The sequence below is a fragment of the Ylistrum balloti genome, unplaced genomic scaffold (genome assembly GCF_031769215.1).
Source record: "Ylistrum balloti isolate Yb309-2 unplaced genomic scaffold, AGI_CSIRO_Ybal_v1 Utg371020, whole genome shotgun sequence".
NCBI classification, from domain to species: domain Eukaryota; kingdom Metazoa; phylum Mollusca; class Bivalvia; order Pectinida; family Pectinidae; genus Ylistrum; species Ylistrum balloti.
The window spans coordinates 138329-158924 of record NW_026782567.1 but is presented as its reverse complement, the minus strand read 5'-3'; the positions used below and the strand labels follow the sequence as shown (position 1 = coordinate 158924).

Genomic DNA, 20596 nt, shown 5'->3' with positions numbered 1-20596 from the left:
ATATTATAGAAACTATTTTGATATTTAGAAATGAGAAGACGGAAGACATATCGTATGAAGAGATCGAATTTAAATGTACAATACCGGAATTTAAAATGCGACATGTTTCAGCATTCAAAAGTGCAAACCTTTGGCATCTAAGTTAATTAACTTTTTTCGTAGATATATATTATATTCCCTGTGTTCCTCCTATGGCGTAAGAGTGCAGAATTAATATCAAATTCTTTACAGAGTCAAGGAAAAAATAAAGAATATCTTTCGAATATATATACTGTATAAACTCCGATGTAAAGTAACACATCACGTTGAGAACACTTCATTCACAAATAGCATATACGAGACATATTTCGAATCGACATAATGAGTCTAATTGTCATTCCTTGATCTCGGCAAAATTCTAGATACGTTAAAGTTGACGCTATGTTATACAAATTTTAACTTATTTCTAAGCAACAATTTCTCTTCATCGGAGAGCTGCGTCTGTAAAAGATACAAATAGAAACACGCCAATTTGCATTTAAATCAAGAAAGAAAAAATTAAAGCATAACACATTATGACAAATAAATATGTGTTACTTATGTTTAATATAGTGTTTCCGTGTACATTATTAGCATCCGACCAAGTACGGTTACTCTCCACCTTCATTATCAGCCTTAGATGGACATCGACATTGTAGTATGTGAGTAGACAATCCCTATCTCAGACGAACACGACACGTTGACGTTTTGGTGTTGTGTAGTACATACTTCATGCTCGCTTTGTTCATTATCTCCGTAACACCAAATAAATGTGTCAGTAGCGCCAGACGCTTCCAACTCCCTCTGGTCCTAAGATTAGCTGTGTAAGTGCTCAACTTCAGGGAGGGGTTGTCCGGAGTCTGATTACCCTATATCCATTATATTCGTTCGCTTTTTTTAGTAACGTTGTTTCAAAGAGTAGCGCTATTTTGTTGGTGGTTTTTATACCAAATTAAAATGAATTCCATGTATACAAATTTGGTTTATTTTAAATATCGTCTTAACCTTTGTACTACAAACAGGATGCTTTAGATGGTCCATTATGTTATTTAAACTCTGTACAGCAGGGAATGTTCTATTCATTATCACTGACTTGGTGTAATATTTTTTTTTAATATTTCAAAATAATTCTGAATTTTTTATTTGAACAACTAAATCATTTCTATTCGGGTTCCGGCTTGAATTTCTATTCCTAACGATAGTGAAGTTCTTCCTGATGATATCTGACTATGAACTATTTGTAATGAAAAGTATTTGCTCTCCTGCTTGTTGCCTTCGGCTGTATACCGTGATATCTTTATTAAGTCTGCTTCAGTTTTGCACAATTACAAAAGAGGCTTTTATGAGCATATCGCAGTCTCGGAAGACACACGCACGCATCATAATCACCTCGCATACATCAGGATGCCGTCCTAAACGGTACTACACTGTACCTGTAAGAATTCAACGTCAAACAAACTAAATTAACATCAAAAGTATTCTTTAATTTCACTTCTTAGATTAACTAACTCAAATTACTGTAAAAACATTTATTTTCATGGGGACTTCATGGATAATTTTAATCCAGGAATTGGTACTTTATCGACATGATAAATAGAGTGAATGTGACATTATTTATAATCCTAGTGGACTTTGAAGAAATCAGGATTTACCAACGAACCCAAGTGCCGACAAATATTTATACTGTTGGAAAACTACGAAAATTGAAGCCCCACGAAAATGTACAATTTAACAGAAAAAGTGAATTAGGACAGACATTTTAATGTAAGCTTTAAAGATATTATCAGATTTTTTTTCATTTTCAAATGTTTTACATAAAATTCTAAATATAGGGTGATGTTTTGGAAATAAATAAGAAATTAATACAAATTTTACAATATATGTTGTTATAGCTTCTTGTTACTCTCTTTGGGTTTTCCATATCCTCTCTGAGGATGTACATGATGGCGAACCATTAACTACTCGGGGCGGTAGTTATGGTAACCGAGAGGTAATTATTATGATTGAACAGCCATTAGTGTATTGACATCTGTGTCCACTCACCGCTTCAGTTTTCGCGTCAACTTGGGAATAACAAAGCGCTGACCATTCGCGTTACTTTGTATTGATATAGAGACGGTTTTGACGCCTATCTCTAGCGGGACTGCACTCCCACGCTAGGCATAAATGATCAGACAACTATTTTGTTTTTCAAAACGATTTCTAAATTCATCTCCTTTACTTTTCTTCCTATCTGTCTTTTTTTTTTTTTTTTTTTTTTTCTCTCATAAGGGATTTCTCTCTAAGTTTTCACTTTCTCTCTTTCCTGTATTGCCCTCCATCACAGCCTCAACTCTCCTAAACCTCGTACATATACTCTCCACTACAATGCAAGTAATATCGATTTTGCTTCTCTTTAAATTGCCTTGATCCCTTTGCGCTTCCCGCTATCACTAGAAATTACCGCGGAATCGTCGTGACAATTTCACAGTTGTCGTCTGCATAATTTGTCCTCTTGGTCAAAATGAATGTACCGTTAACGGCAATTACAGAATGCAAAAATCTTTGGTATATTGCCAAATAGGGAGAGATTCCCTGCGTTTACAACCGTTTAAATGTTTCTCATAAAAGGAAAAGTCGTATAAAAAGCGTCCAGGCTTAACCTGGTAATGTGATTTGGTTTGTAAAGAAATCGATTAATTGCAATTATCTGATTTAGATAAATGCTATCATGTGACCTTGTCTATTAGGACGCTTTCTTCGTGTCACGGAATCGTGAATATTGTTATGGAGCACTCAATATTTTTAACGACGAAAATACTTATCCAAGATGGATGACATGCCGGCAACACTAAGATTTTGTCATTTCCACTCTGTCTTCTATGCCATATATCTTACAATCGAAATTTGCAATTTCCGTTACTCTCTCTCTCTCTCTCTCTCTCTCTCTCTCTCTCTCTCTCTCTCTCTCTCTCTCTTTCTCTCTCTCTCTCTCTCTCTCTCTCTCTCATTTCAGACAGTGATCTTCCTTTCTGTCCTTTTTCACTCTTACAATGACCAATTGGTCCATCGTCCTCTTCTATACAGTATTATATGATAGATCAGGATATCATGCCATGTGTTCCACGATATGACATTGCAGTCTGTTGACACTACACCATATTGCTATTCCTTCCACTACGATACCACTGTATAACCGGAAATAACGTACCATAAATGACATCAAACACGTGACCATTGTAACCTAACGATTTTAAGATAGACCCAGGCACCGTACATTGTCAACATGTCTGTTCTATGTGAAGGATCACACCATCGCTGTTTAATAAAAAGCGTTGCATTATTTGCAGAGAATCTGGATAAAAGCATTAGACCCTCTAGATATGGCTTGATTGTTCATTACGAGAGACAAACGTTTTCCTAGCAACTGTATGCTTGTTCGTTTGATAATGTTTTCCTCAGTCGTCTCCTAGGCTTCAATTCAATGCCCTTAGTATGGCTGACGCTGCTTAGAAGGCCGAAACAGCTGTTTGATGCAACTTAATCCACTGCTTGGTCCTGTGGTATCTTATCCTTAATTTGTACTAAAATAGCTATTAACATGTGCTTGCTTAGGAGAACCATTCAAACTGTATGGTGGATAAAATTGAGGATTCTCATTTACATATAACTATTATGTTGCTCTCTATCGATTCCGAGTGTGACATTTCGTCGTTACTTTTTGATATTATTGATAAAATATGCTTGATGCATATACATAGCAAGCAATACCAAACACTGGTGATATTTGGAAGCGGTATTCCAAATTTTAAAAGAATCACTTCAATTAGCGAAAAAATGTACACCTACATTTCACATCTATATCCCGTGTTTTCATTCGAATAAGGTCTCAGTCTTATGCGTTTTATGTAAAATGATTGAGGTTAGTGAGATTCATCGAGACGAGTCGTGTTCCTCGGCAGACTTCAACAATACAAACAGACATTGGTGCATACATATCCTAGAGTATGACTTTTGTTCGTCATCAATAGATATTTAGAAAGTGGGTCGATTATTGAGCTGTAGACGCCACACAAAAGAATAACACCTTTTTATACAATTTTAGAGTTCGTTACAAAAAGCCAAGCAATGAATTAAACTACATCATACAGCTGTTACATCCTTTTAGAACTCGACAGTAATGCTAAGGGCCTACATTTTGAAAAAAGGAGGCGATTGAAGACAATCCAAAATAATCGAAAGAAAGGTCATGAACTAGATCGGGACTAAACGTCCCCATCCTCCTTATCGTTGTCATGGCAGTCAATCACGTTCAATGAGGTGAAAGTTGATATCTCACAATAAACTGGTTGTATTTCATTAATGTTTTATTGATGCCTGGTATCATGTGATCTAAACGAACGTCATACTATCTTTATAAAATACATGGAAAAACAGGCAGTATGTCTATCAGTAAGGATATTTCATAGTCCCTCAGTTATTCATGCCTGGTATTATGTGATATTAGAAAAGTTTATACTATCTGTATAAAACACAGGAAAAAACTGGCATCATGTCTATCAGTACCGTTATGTCATAGTCCCTCAGTTATTCATGCCTGGTATTATATGTCTTTGAGAAGTTTATACAATCTATATAAAACGTGTTCTGTTTCATTTTTATTCGCTGTTTTATTTTACAGGTCAGAATGATGGGTCAATGATTTTCTGCTTGATGGCAGCACCCGAGAATGCCAATGACGCTACCACTGGACTTCCTGACGCAGATCGATCCCGGTACTCTGACGTCTTTAAATTTTTTTATAAATCACTACATTTCGAAACAAATATGTTCTGGTTTTCTTCAACTCATTCTGAATGTATTATCTTGAGCACTTTTATACCATCATGTACTGAATCGGTAATGTTTGTATTTATTTATGGTATTTTTAATCAGCAAAGTCATGTTTTCAGTGGTGGCTCACACATTAATTGTCATATACATCAAGATTAGAATAATAGCATATTGGGAAGATTGCTATTACATAGCTAGGGGAAAGCAAATTTACATTATCGCGTGTTTTCTTGTTAATGAATCTGAATTATCTAAGACTTGCGGCTCTTCTGCTGAAGTGAAAACAATGCTATCTGCGATTGTGTGAATTTAATGTTACAGCAAAGCTCTATTTCTCTCACGTGTAAAGTGCATGTCAGGTAACTTTATCAAAACGATAATCTGGAAATTTTCATTATTGTAAACCATGGTAGATTGTATATCTTTAGATTATTAAAAAGTGTTATTGGCAACACGGCTAGAATGATTGTTTCTAAATTACATTATGTCAAGCTCAGGATTTCTGTCTTCACTTTATTCGAGCCCTTTAACAGGACAAGACAAGCTACAATGTATAGCTAGGGAAAGCCAATAACATTTGACTACATAATAAAAATCTTCAGTTATCTGGAACAATGATCCTTTTAACGCAACATTTATTGTTATCTATCTCATTTCCAGAGAATGAAATACGATATTTCTAAAATTGAATTGGGACTCTAATTTTTTTTATCAACCAGGTGAAATATATCATTAATTTGATATCAAGACAATTTTCATATTTAGTTCCTACACGCAAAATGTTCTGGTGTCTTACATTAGATCCGATCCCATTTTGGCTGAAGATTATATATTATCGCAGAAGTATATTCGCTATACATATCATATCAAACAAACCCCCCGCCCCGCGCAATATTCATGGTCATATCAATCCAGACGGTTGTAAAGAGCGACACCACAAGAGGAAAATAAAAGATGTATTAGCAAAAAAAAAAAAATTAGAAGAAAGAAAAAAAGATATAAAGATTTTAAGTATCGAAATGTTTGTGGCGGATGTAACCCACGTCTTAAAAACAGAAACAATATATATATATCTGTACACCGACCTTTAAGTTGTAGCATGTAACCTTTAAAACACAAGTGTTAAGTTTGGCTACTTAGAGATAAATTACGACCTACCTGATTAATGTTTACCACTGTTAGTCCTAATGCTATCTCTTCTAACCGAATAAGTAAGAATTCACTTCACTTTATCATTATTTAACCTTTATCCCTTGACCTTTTCAGATTGTCAGAGGATCCTACAAAATTTACCTCAGATACAGTCGGAACTGTGTGACAACGAAAACGACGCGTCACTACTCAGGAAGTTCCTCCGCAACAAAGACCTTCAGCTCACAATGAAGGTATTCACTCCGTGTTACCTAATACTTCTAATTGTTTATGTTACCAAAAACGTTACATATATATCTACATATACAAGCAATGATGTTGAGTGAAGTATTCGAACACACAACTGAACACAAATCCATATAATATTGATATATATCAGTTTGATCGTTAATTAATCCTATATCCGGTACCTATTGTTCAAAAAAGGTGTTCTGCTTACAATTAAAATTATTGGGTGAGAAGTCTCTCTCAGGATAATGTGTCACTATCTTGATGGTGTATATTGTACAATGACGACATAATGATGTATAAAATGGGGTCCCATAAAACCGGACAACCAAGTTGTCCAATGGTATATTTACCGGTGTGAGGATGAAAAGTATTTATCATTTAACCACATTCACGTAACAAGCTATATCACTATTTTCTATTTAACATCTGGATATCCCGTTGCAAGTATGATGTGACCGGACAGGATGTCCTACTGGCCCCTTCGACAGACAGTATGCTTCAGTGTGGTAGCGCTATAAAGTTAGCGCCAGTCCTGAAATACCACACGGAGGTTCACATAAACTTATCGCACTCTCTCAAAAATACATCCACTTAACACAACCCCCTCATCTCGCGAGCACGGACTGGTGATCCTTTAATAATCAAAGCTGTTAGTACGACGTTAAGAAATACCGACCCGATCAGAAAGAATTCCCTCTGATCGTATATGAAGATGTCTTGAAACATAATCACTAGTGTTTTAAATTTCTGAACCTATTCGGAGCTATTTGCGTACTCATACCAGTGTATGTTATTTGCTGTCAATATCTGCCACGCCTTTAAGCTCAAATTTTCTTTCTCGTCTATAAATTGAATACCAGCCAAATACTTGACACTCTCTGCAGCCGTTACCCGTTGCCGTTGGTAATATGTGTCACGTGAATAAATCACAATAACGGTAAGTTTAATGATTTTGAAACTCCGAATGCATCATGAAGGCATCAAGCTTCACTTAAGTCTACAGTCAGAGAGTGCTTTCATTTTAGCGCTCCATCAATCTTTAAAACGCCACTTCAATAGAAAACCATAACTGTGATTTTCCTTTGTGTTACATTCAATGCATTTGTACATATATACGGTTTTATTTGAGTAGATGTACCTGCCATCGATATGGAATTAGTTCATTCCACAACACAATGCTTATCTCGTCAGATTCCTGTAAACCACAGCCTCATCCTGTCATATTTCATTACTGACGGCTTGTGATAAACTCGGCGTCATCACTTCCGAACTTCTACATGCAATCGACGGCTAGAATTCCTATGCTATCCGTTTATAAAGGTCAGACTGTTAACGTCTGGGGCTCTGAACCACAAATTGGTTATCAAAACAAATTGTATTACCACTGCCCTTTAAAATTGATGCATTTAGCATTTTCACTTGAGTGTCTTTTGTATAATCTTTTGTATGCGTGGAACTTAAGTTATACAAGCATATTAGAACCAAACATGTTAGGTTTGAATGCTTTATAGGGAAACATGTGTATAGTACTCCTGAGTGTAATTTAATGTAGTTATTTTTTTTTTTATTTATTTTTTATTATTATTAAGAGAACACTAAGATCTCAACATATTCATAATCCAAACTCAAATTGCATAAACTAGGGCAAAATATGAACAAAAGAATTATTTACACGGAGACAACTGGAAACGTTAAAGGAAAATAGGACCAGTTATTCCGGAGGAGTAAGCGTATTCTGCTTCACCGACGACACCCGCTATGTAAACCTTGGTCAACACAAGTCAGTAACGTCGCGTTCTCAAATGAGAAAAAGGTATACAACCAACAGACAAGCTAACGAGCATTAAACACGTCCAGCTTCGTACCACGTGAAGAAATAGAATATTTCTCAATCAGCTCACTATGGCGACCATAAAACTTCCCCATAATTCCTCAACCTGCATCTATATATCGTTAATTAATTATTTTCTTTTGTAAACAAGAATCTCTTAACAAATGAACTCAAATACTAAACATTGTGAGGCAGACACTAAATGACAATAGTTATTGACAGGGCGTGATAAACATCTGGTTTTATAAGCCTACTTCATAAGCCTACTTCATCTATATTGCAGAATGCACTACAAATACATGATGAAACGATACTTTGTGATAGATCAATGTGTCACGAACGTGGAGTCTGCCATTCTGTTTTTAGTGCGAAGGACCTCGCTAAGTGACTTCAGTTCATATCGCCGTGAATAGGCTGAAGTTAGTTTTGAAATAACACATCTTTGTTTTTCACCGATTTATTAACGGTTATTTGATCAAAATGACTATAGCAAACCAAAATAATTTGACATGCATAAACGCAAATGGATATCATCTAAAAGCACTCACCAAAATTAACGATGAAGTAGTGCAGTAATTCGAGGTAAACTTGGTCAATTATGGAAAAATGAGACTTTATATGATAATGACTTGTAACGGATATTGTCTTCACACTGATAAAATTATAAAGCATACCTGATATAAATACATATATATGGTATGATGCAATTTCAATTATCCTACTACATTTTTTCTCCATTTTTTATTCTTTTGTATTCAATGTTAAAAGAAGATGAGTAATACTTAAAAGAAAAAATATCCTGATAATTCCCATGAATTCCAAGTCACATTTTTTTTTTCATTTTAAGCCTATTTTCTCACCAGCTCGTGCACCGTAGAAATTCCATTATGTGTAATGTGATTACACCACGTTCCCACCATCAGTGCAGGGTTGGGACCCTCAATTCTGGATTCCTCGGGTGACTCATTATTGCTAGAATTGGCAGTAACACGGGAAAACAACATACCATCGAGTTTGATAGCAATATTACAATTCTGTATGGAACCTAAGATCGTAATTCCATTAATATTCGTAACCATGGAAACGCACGATCCAACCAGGCTTTGGATGGTGACAGCTATACAAAGATTCCTCAGAAAGTTATGATTGTGTGGGGGTTAAAGAACGGACATACTGGTTATCGACTCCATCATCTGTGTTTAGAGTGTGTTTTTTTGTGTTATAGTATTGGAAATATCACTGAGTGCCGTTGTGGATTTTAGCTGTGTTTTGATATTTGAAACAAGACGATATGTTGATATATTTATGAAGGTTTGTTTATGATCTCTACTCTGTAATGAAATCTAAGTTAATGATTGGTTTTAGATGTATTCAGCATTGTCAGCTTTATGTATCAGCTTTATGTATATATACAGATATATAATGTGATACTACAGCAGAAACTCTCACCACGTACACTGCAGGTGTGATTTCCATAAAACATTCATATGCCAATCAAATTACATATCTTTGTTGGAACACGTGGAGATTACTGTTTATACGCTGTACAATACACAAGCATGGTTAATTACGCTGTTTGGATAAGGTTTTATACCGGAATATAAAAATACAGAGATGTTGTTAAAATACTTCATGTTCAAAAGCATGAATCAGTATGTATATATAACAGTTTTTATAAAGATTTGAACTAAATAATTATCCTGTGATGTAAATGTTATAAACAGGCTTTCGTAGATTTTTCTAGTCATATCCGTAACTAATCTTAACTATAGATGGACAGTGAAACAAAACTTAAAACAGATAACCGATGATGGAGACATCACATATTTTTAAATTTAGATTTGAAAAACAAAATATAAAACAAAACAAAAAAATCAAGAAATATTTAGTAACCCAGTAATATATTTAATGGAAAATTAATATTTTCATAAGTAGCAATTTGAGATTGCTTATTATCACTTCAGAATATTATTCTGTGTGTTAATTAATCATTCCGGAATTAGCGGTAATGAGACAGCAAGTCAGGCTGCCAAACCGGAAATGAAATTGATCGCCTATTTCTGTCAAATTGCTTAATACAATCCGTTCACATTTGGCGTATTACATGATTTTTCCGTAGGGGATTATCTTATGCTAATACGTGAAACCTGACCTCGCAGTCAGGTGGGAGGCCAAAAGGGGGGAATATATACATTCTTCAAATGCAATCGTTAGCAGGGAGAAAATTCCTTGTATAACTGAGAAAAGTCATTCAAAGTTGAAGAAAAATATGGTTTGTTAATATGAAAATTATTGTCGAACTTTTACATAATTATAAAGTGAATCATATCAAGTGTAGTTTTACCGTTTGTCTATTCAAACGGAACCTGATTATCTGAAGATGGTCTGATACAAAAGATATTAAGATGTAGAAATATTTTTTTGCGAACTTTACCAAAATTTCTGGTATAAAGTTGAAGTACTTTTCAATAAATATGGAGCATTGCAGTGTCAGATAAGATGAGGTGTACAAAGGAATATGTTTTTGTGTGGAGCATGTGCTATTTAAACATACTATATACGTTAAATAAGGATACATGCTGTTGGACGAGTTCCTCTGGAGGTGATGGTTGTAATTCCCTTTTATATTTCGTATCAAATACTTAAAGTGATAAACTAGGAGTATGTCAAGAGTTAATAATTCTATACCAGTTATAACTTCTCTCCAGCCGTGAGAGAAAAATAATGCGGATATATAGTTTTATTTCCCTATGCTCATTCTGACAGATACTAGACACTAATAATACCAATTACTATCACTTATTATGACACCCCCTTATAACAAGCGTCTACTCGGCAGCTTTACAAGTGTAATTAAACCGTCTACCGACGGCCATAAAACGTCACCTCATGCACAGTTTTGTTTCGTTTCAGCATAAGACCGGGTATTGTTTAACATGATACATATTAAGTTGCATAGGTCATGGTCAATGGTTTGTTGATTAGAATACAATAGCGGTCTTGGCTTTAGTCCGTCTCGACGATAGTATTTTGTCAAAACTAAATAACGATCTTTTTGGTTTTTTTTTATGTATTGCAGTTGATTTGAATGTAATAATCTTTTTACACACCTTTTATTTTCGCTTATTTGCAGATGTATAAACGGCTTTGTATCATGAGCCATCGGCGCATGCGCCCGGTGACCCGCTCATCCGTGGCATTAGCAGCTAATGTGAGTATACTTCTTTTTTAGTCAACGATATACAGTTAGTAAGTAAATATTCAAATTATTTCCTTATCAAGAACATGTCTTTATTGATGATTGTATACTAGTGAAAAAAGAAACGCAAATTTGTTTTTGTAATATAACTATTAGACACGGGAACAAAATTTAATTAAATTTTACACTAAGCTACCTCCGTTAATTGTGAAAATGTTCTTCACATACAATTCAGTCATACATACAGGCGATGTACTCTTGCACTATATTTGCTGGTAAATCTTTTAAATTGAACATTGGAACAGTAAAGATCGATGTACAACATTTCGAACTGCCGCAATTGAGTGAAGTCGATAGAGGTAGGGTCATTGCTCTGATAATGCAAGGGCGTTCGCAACGTCATGAAGCCCAGCAATATGGTGTTCATGAGACAAATATATCCCATTTAGTTGGGTGTCTCAGAGGTACAAGAAGATAGTGTGACCGCCCCAGGAGCGGAAGCCCGCGCGTTACGTCGCGGCGTCAAGATAGAGACGTACGTCTTTCGCACCTCCGGGAGTTTCATTTAATGTCACGATATCCCTATGATGGTCTGCCACTTATGCAGAGGGGACGCAAACGTTGAATGCAGGGGCTGCTTGCAGATGCACCTTATCGGTTCCGTTTGGCCATTTGTAGACGCATGTTGTTCAATGACGAGTGTCGCTTCAAGCTTTACAAGTCAGACGGACGACAGCGTGTTTATCGACGTTGTGGTGAGCGATATTCTGACACTTGCGTAACGGAAAGCGACAGATTCTGAGGAGGGTCTGTTATGTATGGTCTGGGATATCTCAAGGCAATGGCAATCTTACAACAGTATCATATCAGGACCAGGTCTTGAGACAATACGTCTCTCCTCTTATCCATCAACGTAACATGGCAGTTAGAGGCTATTGGCTAGGGTTTGCCGTGACTTTCTGGCTCAAAACAACGTCCCAGTTCTTAAGTGGCCACCATACAGATCAGAATTGTCCAAAATCGATCATTTGTGGGACGAGCTGGACAGGAGTGTTAGGAAGCACGTCAACGTCCCATATAACGTCCTTCAACTGACGCAGGCCCTTATTCATGAGTGGATTGATATTCCTCAAAGGACAATCAGCGCCTTGATTGTGTCAATGTTAAGGAGAGTAAGAACAGCGACTAAAGCCAGGGGTGGCACACACGCTACTGATTTGAATCAGAAATGGCGTAGGGTATCCTTGTTTTAACGCTTTTCTCGTGAACACCGTTTGTGATAGGACAATAAAAATCATCAAAATGTATTCAGTAATGCTAAAATAATTGAGAAACCGAAACAGTGAACTAATCATCAATGAATCATGTAAATGAATAACTATAATAACAATAATAATGATATATCTACTTTACCTTATGAACGTTTACACTTTTTCGTGTGAGGCCTATACAAACATTCGAAATGTTTTCTAAACATTAAAGTGACGGTTTTAAACTTTAGGCATTCTGTGACGTTAGACGAGGTTCGGAGAAGGAGGCACGCATCACTAGAGAGCTGCTACAGATCTTGTCGATGCCACATGTACAGGTAAGGCCAATATATAACCTCGTTTTGTGAAGAATAATATCGTCATATGGTGCTTTCCTCCTTCAAATTTAATAACTATATTCAGATCATTGTTGAATGCATGGACACGACTGGGTTGTGCGTCCTTTGATAAAGACATGTCCTTTATCAAGAGTCACAATAGGATGTATTATCTGCCCGTTGGACAGAGATATCCTATCCCTATTTCAGTTAATGATAGTTTGTGTTACAATCTGACGATAATCACCTACCGTATTGAATTTTCTATAGCACATTCAAGTGGCCGATTACACTTTTTAGCAGAAATGCCAGTGTGCTCATTGTCCGTGTTCAGAGACTGTCTGTACGTTATCTTGTCAGCTGAACTGTCTACTGGATTATTACTAAAAAAAACGTATCGATAATTAATTAAAAAGCAAATGAAGTGCAAAGACAAACTAAACCCATGCAAATGACGGCAAAGGAAAAAACTATGAAATGATTATCATTTATACTCAGATAAACTTACCAAGTCTGGTTCACGGGTGACGTATATATCTGTAAACACGTGTGATTTAGGTGGCCTATAAGTTACATAAATGAGGCTGTCACAATGCCGTCGTTTTACATTAAAAGGCAATACACTATAACTCTTGTAAGAATCTATAATCACATCACCTTTACTATTGTTAACATGACTAAAGCCTTGATGATATGTCGAGGTTAGAATATGACATAACAACTGCCTGCAGAAGGGGTATAGTGAAGCCTCATGTAGCCGTTGATAAAGCAATAAGAACGCTTGGTCTTATTCTCCTTGTACTTTTTCATGAACCTCTGTGTAAATCTTTCTATTGTTCATATTTTGCTCCTAGCTTTATTAGAGTTTGGTTCTTATTATGACATCTTGGTATATTCTTGTTTCTTATACATCGTTTAGAGTACGTGGCAGGATTTCTAGACGATAAGACTAAACTATGCCATTTACGACGAGACATTGGGAAAATCTGGAATGCAAATATCTATTGCTTTACAGTACAATATGATTGAATTTTGTTCGCAAACAACGGTCAACATCAATATCGCTTCACTGCTGGACTTTGTAAAAAGGTAATCGGCTCTCGACCTCTTACATTTTCTTCGCTTTCATGACGTCACAGAATATATCCATTTAGTGATGATAAAATCTGGAAATCAATCAAAATCCTGTTCGGATCTGGTTTATTCTCCGACACTATGGAACCGAACATCGTACCACACGTAATATTCATTACAATATAACATATTTCTAGCGTCACAATGCATGTACTCCACGCTATGTTTGCTGCATGCAGCAGGCCTCTGTATACACACAACGTCTCTATTTGATATGAAAGGCAGCAAAATGTTTTAATATGCAACACAATGTGCTGTATTTGTTGTCCGAAACAGACTATCTGTTTGTATGTAAAGAGTTACATGTAGATATAACACTTATCAAACCGATTTATTACAAGTTTCGATCTATATTTATAGATCTTTTTACATTAGTTGCAATTTAAGCACGTTTTGACTATCTTTTCTTAGTTAATATCTCGAATTATTTTTTTTTTTGGTGTCGTAAGCGTGCACGTAATAAAGACAAGTTGTGCGCGTTTCCTCCCGATAAAAAAGACTCGTGTCAATAAACTTGATGAATGCTGTGTAATTTAGGAGTGATCATTGTGGCCGTGAAACATGCTTCCAGTACTGATATGGCTACTCGTTATGCCATCACTCTTACAAAATTACGAAATATTAAGATGAACACAACTTTTCATTGAATAGTCAAACCTTCCACAGCAAAGTATTGAATTGTAGACATGTATATTTCTAGCAAACAAGCTCCCAGACTTCCGTTGTAACCTTGACAAAGCAAAATATCGGGAAAAAACATTCTATAGGGACATAAATTGGGGGCTGTTGAATTCAAGGATTGGTAAGAGACATCGACTGAAGCTATATAATAGGGTGCAGCAGATAGATATTTTCTAGCTTAGCAGTGAATGTTTACTCTGTGACGCATTTCTTGTATATAAAATTATTATTGAATGTGAAATCAATATCACCATCGAACAAAACAGGTGTTACAAGAACGAAAAAGAAGTTTGTGTTAACAAGAAATACAAATCAGTTTTAACTAAAGGCTTATCAACGAAGCACTTGTAAATATGTGTTTAGATATTACGACTTATCGACGGAAGGAAGACACACAACAGATTACTCAAAAAGTCATTATTTAATATTCAATCACAGGGGAAAAGTTCCAAAAATGTAAGACGGGCTGTAAAACGAGCATTTTACGGTCTTCGTAATTATTCAGTGAAATTTATCCTATTTAAAGTGATTTAAAGCTAGACTTTCTCGATAGTTTGTTTGTTGGCTCCGTTGTTGTATGTTGGTATATTGTTGTCTTTGGACTAAACCCATCGGCCTGAATGCATGCTTCCCTTTCAAGTTTGTACTTGGATAATGTTAAACTCTGGGATATATATGATATATGTTAAACAAATATATATGTTTGGATATATATGAGATATGTTAAACATGCTTCCCTTTCAAGTTTGTACTTGGATAATGTTAAACTCTGGGATATATATGATATATGTTAAACACTGGAATATATATGAGATATGTTAAACACTAGGATATATATGAGATATGTTAAACACTGTGGTGTATATGTGAGATATTTTAAACACTATCATATATATAAGATATGTTAAACACTATTATATATATAAGATATGTTAAACACTGTGGTGTATATGAGATATGTTAAACACTGGGATATATATGTGATATGTTAAACACTGGGATATATATGTGAGATATTTTAAACACTATTATATATATAAGATATTTTAAACACTATTATATATATAATATGATATGTTAAACACTGTGGTGTATATGAGATATGTTAAACACTGGGATATATATGTGATATGTTAAACACTGGGATATATATGTGAAACACTGATATTTTAAACACTATTAGATATATATGAGATATGTTAAACACTGGGATATATATGAGATATGTTAAACACTGTGGTGTATATGAGATATGTTAAACACTGGGATATATATGTGATATGTTAAACACTGGGATATATATGAGATATGTTAAACACTGTGGTGTATATGAGATATGTTAAACACTGGGATATATATAAGATATGCTAAAAACTGGGATATAAATGAGATATGTTAATGAGATATATTAATTACTGAGATATATTTGAACGTTCTGTAATATGTTATCATTAGGTTGAAACTACAGACAGAATCTGGTTAATAATTTTATACCTATCTTGTGAGTCACTAAATGATGAATTATGAATGAAAAGAAGTGCTGCAACATATTAACTTTGAATTTTTTATAAATTACTTTCTTAAATTCCAAAACATCAGCACCAGATCAAAGTACCATACAGAATTTATTTAATTTACATTCCGAAGTAAGTACATCCTTAAAGATCATTTTCACCTTTCATGATGTTTTACTTTGAGCGTCATTGTAATGGTAAAACGTTTAATGTGTTGATTCCTTCTAAACTTCATTACAGTGAGAGCAGATAGCTACTTTTGAGGAATAATGTACCATAACAAAGATGGCCATATCTCTGAGATCTGCTCGAGTTGAAGGACTCTTAAGGTTTTCCTAATGTCCGCGTCCGCATAGCTGTAAAATTAGGCACACAATAAAGTATATCAATTAACATTAAATTATAACGATTACAACGTACATGTTCCTTTAAAGAAATGATATTTGACTGTTATGTTGGCATAAGAGTTCCTGAATACATTCCGTACTAAATAAAAACATCGGCAAAATAGTGAGGCCACATAAAAATGGCAAGTGCAAAATATTTTCAAAGTAATTTGAGTATTCCTTTATTTTAACAGCAAGGTATTGGAAGACTCTAAAATAATATCTAAAGATTTCGTTAGTAACTGTATCAACGTTACACCTTACGAAAAAATAATGACCAAGAATGGTAAACCATGTATGACATTATAGAATTATAATTATATTATACATTATCAGAGAAAATATTCCCTAGCTAAATTATGTCTGGGAGATGACTTAAAACAAGAGAAGCATGCGATATAGACAGACAATCTTTCCAGAAAGGGAGTGTCGGGGAAAACAGGATCTTAGTACAAACACGACTTTTAAACACTGTGCCATTACCACTGAATCTGGGAAAAACAGGTTGAATCAATGAAAATTGGATTAGAGAGTGAAACAGCTGGTAAAATATATTAGGAGACACTGATCAAGGTCAGGAACGAACAGGCCAAAGTTGCTCAAGGCTTTGACTGAACCGATGGTTAGCAAAATGTCAACTATATGCTGCTGAAAAGAAAGTGACGCTCAAAAATACCAATCTGATTTGTATCGACCAATCAACCAAATCTGCAGCTGTGATATGACAACAGAATGATTCCAATTCGATTTAATTCATATTTGAAAATTTCCAGTAACCACTGGTTAAGTCTTACCAAGCTTTAAGCAACTGAGGCCCGAGTGGTGGAGCAACAACGACAAGAATTACAATAGCTTGCATCGTAGATGATGTTACAAGGCGAAAATCGCAGTTATGGTCTCGGGGTGTATCACATATATTCAATGAAGTAGAAGAAAATAGTGGGTATTACATGCAAATTCCTCGGTGAGTATATGTGACTGGATATCAACAAATATTTTCCCACAGTCCCATTACAAGGCGACAGCTTTCCAATTCACTGACATTGATATTTCCAGTGTAGTATCATTTCGACAATATCCAGACATGAACAGAATATAATATATCCGAAAAGCTCTATGTCAAATGAAAACTGAATGCGATTCAATATTATGATCTAGAAGCTTATACGACTTTATTCTGTTTGCGTTCAGCTTAAATGAGATTAGAGCAAGGACTGGGCATGATGTGATATTATGGGATGTCATGACTTTGCTGCGTATCATCAGTCTTAAAGTGCCATTGAGTGACTCCGGTATCCGTGAATACCATAATTGCTGTGCGAGGACACAAAACTACAAATAAGCATCACCCCGAAATATTTCTATTCAAATAAAAAAAGTACAAAAAGGACGTCAGCCATTTTGTGTACTTACAAAGTCACGTATTAAGTAGATATAATCTTGAAAACGATGACAGTAAATCTGACAAAAAGTCTGACACGATAATGCAATCTTAAGTAACTTTCAGTTTGATTCTTGTTAGGGTTTATTTAAAACTCGATATTAAAGATACGCAGATAAGGTTTATAAATCATTTTTTTCAGATTCGTTTATGACTAATTTTGCTGTAATGACAAAACTAAAGCTATCAATGTTAAATATGGAAAATCATCAGATTCGTTGCATTGAGTGTTTGTTACAGCATCCCAAATGGCTTTCACTTTTTTTCACTCAGTTTTGATTTTCCTTAGTCACCTACTAAAATTCAATAACTTGGCATCATCCTAGAAAGACGATACATCTGCACGATGCAATTTAATTGTTTAACAACAGTTGATCTCATTCGATTTTCTTTTGACTAATATTTCAACAGTTAAAATGCAATGGTCCTACAAAGGGCGAAAGAGATGAATTCGTATTTTTGCATTTCTCCATTCTGAAATAATACTAATCGTTGCTATACACTTTTGTGTCTTTTGTACGACTCTTCATCAATTCGACTGTTTAATAAAACATTGAATTTTTAAATGAAATTAAAAGGGAGAACTACTGATAACTGAATACAAGATCATACCAAAGTTAGTAATAACAGGTTTGGTTATTATTTGATCAAGTGTGGACGTTGTGTTATTTTTAATTTTTCAAATTGTTAGTAAAACAAATCTTTACTTGTGTAATAGCAAATAATACATACCATTAATATTGATATATCTATAACACGGACGTGATGTGCAAACACTATGATGAATTATTATTGTCACTCCGTGCCGACAAAGTAACCCGGTTAGTTTATAGCGACTGGATTTTTATTCATTCTGCAATAACGTAGTTCATACATGTGAAATCAAATTCCTCACTTTCAAGTTTATGTTTATTTCATATGCATGGTGGTCCCGCATAACAATTATGATACAGATTAAAACGGGAGTGATGTCGAATGCCTTTTTTCTGCCTTTTAAAATCTTTCTTAATGCTTGATCAGCACAGTAATTGTTGTTAATGATGAAAATACCATATTTTCATGAAAGAAAACACAAGGAAGTGAAATATGATAAAGGACAATAAACGCAACGGACAGGTTACAAATAAACAGATAGGTTGATACAGTGATTTCATAAACTAACCAATCATGCTACTGTTTCATATTCGCTGAATCAGTTCCAGTCTACATGGAATGAAGAGAACTTTGAATCAGTAGTCTTATACTTAACATCTAGCCTACATATTACTGCATTTATATCTAAATACATGGTAACTGCTTGGTGGTTTCTAACAGACCAAAGACGAATCGTAGTTCAAAATAATGACTATGTCAAGTTCAACTTCTTACAATAAAGGAAAGTCTCTTGATCCAACAGGTATCTCAATGCACTATTTTTATTTGTTATGATTTTCTTTTGATGATTCATTAAATAAATAGATAAATGGTTCCACAGGGAAATAATACATTGTATACCACTAACACTGATTGTGTTTCATAATACATTTCAAAAGTATATGTATTCTGTCATACCAGAAGAATAAGTGATTAGTCAACGAAAACCAGCAGATATATACATGTTTAAGTTTTTACGTTTCCAGCTTTGCTTTTAATTCACACCATATTAATCCCGATGACCTTGTTGGTTTTGATTGGTCTTAGAAAACTACCCTACACACATAATGAAAACAGTCCTCTTTAGTACTTTTTTTCATGCTAAAGACAACAATTATCTGATGCAATGAAGAAAGTGATAATCATACAGTGTTTTATTGCGCTATTTTACAGGCACTTCTTTACACTCACGATCGTGTGGCAGCAGGAGAGTTTGATCCGGTCGTCGACCAAGAGACATATGACGTAGCCACGGATGAAAAGACACTAAAGATTGTCCATCTGGTCAAGAGCGATGAGCCACTGGTCAGTGTTGATTTTCGTTTTATGTGTTATTTCAGACTTTGATATCATAATATATTTAGAAATCGGTTAAATTGTATAAGTGCATTATAAGATAAAGAAATTGATTTTTGCTGTTTTCGTTATGATTAAAAGAAGCAAACATTAGTGATGTTTCAATCATTTTTCAATTATCATTCTGCTATTTACATAATAATTCAAATATCTCAATAGAAAAAACTAGCAGACATGGGTAACAGTATTTCCATATTTCATCATACATTACGAAGACTTGATATAAAATACATATTTTGATAGAAAAGAGGAAAATACTAGACATGAATTACAAAATGCGTACTATTATTATGTTAAAACATTTTATCTAATAACAAATTGACCAAATAGTCTGTTCAGAGTAAATGTGAATACACAGATGTTATTATATATAAGACAATATCTTAAGTAACAAAATCGAAACTTATAGCAGAAGAAAATTGTTCCTTGTTGGTTTTTAAGTGAAATAAGTTGAAATATAAGCTTCACAAGAATAAAAAAAATGAGCACAGCATTTAAACCTGATTGTGATATTTATGCATTGCTCTGACATAATTTCGCGGCAAGGCAGCTAACATCAATCTTAATTTCGTTTTCGGAATTCAACGTTTTATAATACTTGAGATTAATCATCAGGGACA

General features: G+C 34.6%; 1 protein-coding gene across 1 annotated transcript in view; it reads left to right on the top strand.

Moving 5' to 3' along the window:
• Nucleotides 1-4726: 4726 nt before the first annotated feature.
• LOC132560134 (MAGUK p55 subfamily member 7-like) overlaps nucleotides 4727-20596 on the top strand; it is a 38356-nt gene continuing 22486 nt past the window's right edge. The window contains exons 1-5 of the mRNA XM_060224783.1: nucleotides 4727-4772; nucleotides 6097-6215; nucleotides 11178-11255; nucleotides 12745-12831; nucleotides 19794-19925. Of these exons, the coding sequence (XP_060080766.1) occupies nucleotides 4727-4772; nucleotides 6097-6215; nucleotides 11178-11255; nucleotides 12745-12831; nucleotides 19794-19925 (462 nt within the window). The remainder of the gene's footprint in view (nucleotides 4773-6096; nucleotides 6216-11177; nucleotides 11256-12744; nucleotides 12832-19793; nucleotides 19926-20596) is intronic.